The sequence below is a fragment of the Bicyclus anynana genome, chromosome 2 (assembly GCF_947172395.1).
Source record: "Bicyclus anynana chromosome 2, ilBicAnyn1.1, whole genome shotgun sequence".
Lineage (NCBI taxonomy): Eukaryota > Metazoa > Arthropoda > Insecta > Lepidoptera > Nymphalidae > Bicyclus > Bicyclus anynana.
Window position 1 is genome coordinate 13,569,026 of NC_069084.1, and position 6,000 is coordinate 13,575,025.

A 6,000-nucleotide genomic window follows, 5' to 3' on the forward strand; every position below is an offset into this window, starting at 1 on the left:
TGGTCATGTTAATAGACATGAGTTATGGATAATGAATCTATTCCGGGTAGCCTGAACTACGCAGGTGAAACCGCGGGGCGTGGGCTAAAACCATAGATTTACGTACCTAAAAATAGTTACGCCACCGATCACCGAGAGCTGGTTGCCTTGTTCTGTTCGTTACCGAGATTGATCAGTTCCTTGGAGTATATATTCTTTGATGATCAGTCTATACATAAACTACTCTATGGATCCGACGTCGTGCGTCGACGCACCGCAGCTGTGCATACCCATTGATTTGTTATGACGTCGCAGCGCAACGTACTAGTGAGTCAGACGTTTAACTGAGATCATCAGCGCCGGCCCGAAGTAAATTTTAAAATGGAGCGAGATCCAATTATGGCGCCTCTTCTGTTTGCTCCTACTAATATGCAGTTACCTATACCACATTATGAGTGTAAAGTATGAATGGAACGCGAAGATCTCGACCATACTCTGGGATGACTAATTGCAAATCAGGCGCAGTACCGTCTACGGTTAACTAGGTTAAAGGACTATCATTTAGGCGCTCTCTAGGATTTGGCGCCGCACTGTACGCCGTATGGACGGGCCGACCCTGTGTACCATGTTTTGTATATAAAAAAAAAAACAAAAACCATATTATTAAGAATTATTTATTTAATAAAATAAAAAAAGAATTAAAACTGGTCCGTGACGCCCTTCTCCGCCTGGTACTTGTAGTGCAGGTCGGAGCAGTCCTCGTTGGAGATGTTAACCCAGCCCTTGTCGTTGATGTGGTACACGCGGATGATGCCACCAGAATACGCGTCGCGGTGCGTCGCGTGGTATATGGCGCGACGGCCCAGCTCTGTAAATATAAATATGTTACGCTCAAAGATCGAAAACGCTCAGTGAGCGGAAAAATAGCTCACAACGCGTTATGGTCACGCAGTAAAACATCCACATGGCAAATATTCGTGTTATGGCTGACATGCTATTCGATCTCAACGTGTTGTGGCAATGAAGAAGCCTCGCAAATAAAAAAAAAAAAGAAAATCGGAGGGGTGGCCAGTGCGTTTCTTATTTTTTTTAGCAATTTTAAACACTGTTCTTCCATTAGTAAAATGTTGTTATTGTTAATTATAAGTATAATTTTGTCAAATCTAAAGTTAGGCTACGTTAGATTAGAACATAAAAATTCGGGTGCCCAGCCGCAGGCACCGAAAAATAACACGTTAAATTGTAATCAGTATGTTTAGTTCACAATATATCGACAGATTACAATATCGCGAGTGAGATTATAAACTAACGTATTTTACAATTTAACGGCAACAGATATATTAATCTATGTACTTTACGAAATTAATATTTTTTAAAATAATTTTGATATAAATCAACTACTCTATTGTACAATTATTTTGTTAGAAATCAGTTTGAAGATTTTAATTTACCTTGTGCCTCAACATCTTCCAGGTCCCAGTGATAGCCAGAGTCCAGAACACCAAAAGCGTATACTGACCCCGATCCTACAGAAAACACTTTCCCAGGAGTGCGAGTTCCTTCACTGTCCACATAGTATAGTTGAGCACCCTGAAAATAAACATTCATACTTTTTTATACTTTCCTACCAACAATTACTTAGTGTTCATTTATACGAGCGGCAGCTGCTACCAACGACTGCAATCGACGACTCTCGGCGGCAGTCGACAGCGGTCGCCGACTGCAGTCAGCGATGTCTCGGCGGCAGCCAACGGCAATCGATCGGTAGTCGACTGCGGTCGTTGGTAGCAGTTACCGCTCGTGTAAATGAACCCTTAGCCTTACTTAAATATTTTTACATACAAAAATAAGTCTTTTCTCTTTATAATATTAGTGTAGATTACAGCAGTAACAGTAGTTCTTAGTTGCTCATTTTTATCGTCGCAAGTTTTGATTTTGGAAGTTTTTGACACAAAAGAAGTGCGATTCTTTCGTCGAAAGCGGGACATCGTAAAAAAACGTATATATTCAAGTTTTTTAATATTTCTATTATTATTTGAGTTCAAATTACGATTATGTGAAATTAGATAGTAAAAATATCCATAGGAAATGTATTTTAATAAAAGTATAATATTTTAAATCAGATTTACCATATTGATGAATAGTTGTGTCTTTAATCATCTTTTTTTTAATCAATTAATAGTTGTGTTTTATTCGTTTTCTGAACAAAAATAAAAACACAGTCCCGCTTTTCGGGAATAACATGATCAAAATCAAGGAAAATCAAAATTAAATGTTTGCTTTATGTCATGTCTCTTCAATGACATTTAATTTTGATTTAAAAATCGGGACGTCCCGGAACAACCCAATGGTGGATCTAAGCTCCATGTACCATCTAGTATAAGGAGAGAGAGCCTGCAGTAGTTATAATTTTAGTTTTCTTTGAATATGCCAACTTCCCTCACCCTCTTATCAATGCCAGCGAGCATCATCCCCATGCTGAGCCCCATGCCCTTGTAGTTGTACACCATGTTGGACATCAGCTTGCTGGCCGCCGCCACGGAGATTCGTTCTCTGTTCCTCAACTCGTAGAGACGGCACTGCTTCGCCAGCACTCTGTCCCAGTATACACAGTCAGCGGCACCGCCGGCTAGGGTACCTTAAATATTTTATGGATTAATAACAAAGCGGAAACTGAAACTTGGTCCCTTACACAAAAACATAGAGAAAAACTAGCTAAGTATCAGAGGGCAATGGAAAGAAGTATATTGGGTATAAGACTAACAGACAGAATCACCTAAAGTGAGATAAAACATAGGGCAAAGCTTACTGAAGTTCGCAATAGACTCGACCACTTGAAATGGCGTTGGACGGGACACATCTTACGCTGCACGACTGACAAATGGAGCAAGCAGGTAACACTCTGGTACCCAAGAGACAGTACCAGACAATGTGGACGTCCAATAAGAAGGTGGGAAGACGACATCCGCCTAACCCTGGGGCCACGCTGGACCAAAGTTGCGCCTGACAGGGTGCAGTGGAAGCAGCTGGAGGAGGCCTATGTCAGGAGACACTTTGAGCACCGGGACATAATATAATCAATCAAATCAAAGACAACTCTCATGTAACCGAAGGCTATCTTATTTATTATTTATTAATAACAAAGCACAAAGAAGAAACCCCGATACATGTTATACTTAGATGCAGAGGTGTATTCGTACAATGTGCAGCAAACATTGGATCCCAAGCAACACTCCATGAAGCTTTTGGTGACCTGGGCGGTCTAATAAGCTTCTGGGGTGAGCTTGGTTGGCTGGAGTGACTCCAGCGGGACCAGCACCAAATGGACTGACGAACAATGGCCAACCATTAGTAGCCAAGTGCGGAAAAGGCCTAAGATAGAAGAAGAAGAAGAAGAACAAAGCACTAGATTTGGACTTATAGACAGGGAGAATAACATGAGAGAAGGTAAATGTTAACTGGTTTTGAAGAAGCTTAGTACCCCTTCTTCTTCTTAGGGTGCCTCTCCGACTAGCGAAGGTTGGCAGTCAGTTTTTTGAACTCGTCTCTTTTCTTCGCGAGGCAAAATAATTGTGTGGCGCTCGCGATTCCGGTCCACTCTCTGATGTTTCTCAGCCAATACTTGTTCCTGCGACCAACGCCTCTTCTACCAGCAATCTTTCCCATCAAGATGAGCTGTAGAAGCTCGTATCTCTCGTGTCTCGTCATATGGTAACAAGTTCCAGACTCAAGAGATTTTTTTTCCACACAATGGAGAAATTAATTTGCATATTGATTCCATGAAATACACTTTATTATAGAAAAATGTTTGTCTTACTAAATAGAGATCTTTTTATAGTTTTCATATAAAAAACAAATAAACACTTATGTTCTTTTGTTGTTGATTGAGAAATTAGGTAATTACAATGTTGTTTGCTAAATGTACTTACCAAGTAAATACTCATTTATTTCAACAATCTTCTTCATTGACTGTGAACCGATGAACTGACCACCGGTGGCTCGGGAGTCAACAGCTAAGAGTACACCACCCTGAAAAATAACATCACCAAAGATATTTAAGGGTCAGTTTCACCTCCTTCTAGGTGTTACATATACATTACTAGAAGACGCCCGCGACTTCGTCCACCTTTAGATCTCTTTAATTCAGCCCTATCGTGAAATCTGTTGTAAGTAGATACCTACTAACTCTAGGCTACCTAGGCCAAATTTCATTTTGTGATAAATGATGTTTCACATTTATATATCACTATTCAAAACATTTACTAAGTGACACAAACTTATGAGTAAAGAGTATTTGACACTTATTTGAAGGTGGTGTAACTTGCTCTAAATATTTTTGTCTCTAAGCAACTTCAATCTAAGTTACTATGTGTAAGTAATAAGTAAGTTAATGTATTTATTTTATTGCTATTTTTCATTCTTTCTCACATATTCTGTATGCTCCTTCAGGTTAGGTAGGCTGGAAGAGATCACTATCAGTGATGAAGTCACCTTTTGTATATGTTCTTCATTATTTTTCACAAACTTAGTAACACTAATATTATATAGAAGTAAAATCTGGGAGGTTGTAGGGAATCTACTATCTCTGGATCTACAGAACTGATTTTTAAAATTCTTTTAAAAGCCACATTTTTTATGAGTGTCATAGGCTATATTTTATCCCTGTATTCCAACAGGAATGAGAACTGAGCAGGTGAAACTGAGCATCAGCATTCAATAAATAAATACTAACATGTTAATAATCAGCATTCAATAAATAAATTATTCTACTCATGTTACTAAAATTTATATAGGGTTTACTTTTACAATACTTACTTTGTAACGAAACCCAAGTGTGGTAGTGCCATGGTCAAACTCTATTTTGATTTGACGTCCTGTCTCATCCTTCTTGTTGAACTGTGCTAGTGTTTCAATTGGCTGAAATAAAAAAAATAACTAATTAGGATTCAGGTGTTTTTGGATGAAAAATAGGAGCTATAGGCTCCTAAAAGTTGTACTGTGGAGCTTGTGATGATATGAGATAATATATTAACTAAGACATAATTTATAATTATCAAGGTTCTTCTTAGAAAACAATTCGGTTTCTACGATCATTAAGTATGCCGGTAACAATTCAAAACTCTTGTCATCATTCGAAGATTCACGAGCGTGTTCGATGGTTACTGGGGAGGCATAAACATTGATATTTCAATTTGCTTATGATTTACGCTTTTTGTTTAAAAACTACGTTACTTACATTAGCAAAAGGCGGTGTGGCGAGTTGAACACTGTTCATAAAGTTCTGAGTGTATCCCAGTATATCTTCATTCATGGATGCCAGACCATCGGCAGGTCTCAAGTTGATTTTCTCATCTAAGCGGCAATAATCTATTAAAGCCATCTTTGAATAATGATTATATGTATATTAATTAATAGCTATTGTATTAAACACCGTCTTGATTTAGTTTAGATTTAGAATGACAAGCGAAAACTAAAATGCTAAATAATGGCGTGACAGTTGACACTTGACAGTGGTTTAGTTTGACAGTTGAAAACTAAAGATGATTTTTTATTTTTTTAAACTCCGATTAGTGCAATAATTTTCATTTGTATAAAATTTTCGTTTATATTTAATTTAATAATTTAATAGCTCAAAGATATTTGATTAGAGAAGATAATATGAGATAAGCAATTGTACTACGGTAGCTATTCCATAATAGATGGCGCTCTTAACTAAGCTTATACTACTCTTCAGTAGATGGCGGTAGTAGATTCAAAACTGCCTGAAGTTACGAACTAACTAGATTATTCTCAAGACGAATAAATCATATCGGTTAAATCATAGCAATACTAAGCACCAACCAACTGAACCGACTTGTCTGTCGTACTTCTTGCATTCAAGAAACCAATGTCTCATGAGCGGTTTACCTACTTGTATCTAAGTAGGTATGTATTTGTAATTTCATTGACAACCGTCCATGCCCACAATTGAAACACAACAATGCTGTTTAACCGCCAAAAATCAACGATGTTAAAAATAGG

General features: G+C 38.0%; 1 protein-coding gene across 1 annotated transcript; it reads right to left on the reverse strand.

Annotated features, from left to right (window-relative positions):
• Nucleotides 1–637: 637 nt before the first annotated feature.
• LOC112052395 (proteasome subunit beta type-5) lies at nucleotides 638–5,461 on the reverse strand. The gene is made up of 6 exons (XM_052886494.1): nucleotides 5,216–5,461; nucleotides 4,795–4,896; nucleotides 3,909–4,008; nucleotides 2,424–2,617; nucleotides 1,431–1,569; nucleotides 638–847 (listed from the first exon to the last, which is right to left on the reverse strand). Exons 1-6 carry the CDS (start codon nucleotides 5,357–5,359, stop codon nucleotides 678–680), a joined length of 849 nt encoding a protein of 282 aa, XP_052742454.1. The 5' UTR covers nucleotides 5,360–5,461; the 3' UTR covers nucleotides 638–677.
• Nucleotides 5,462–6,000: the final 539 nt, after the last annotated feature.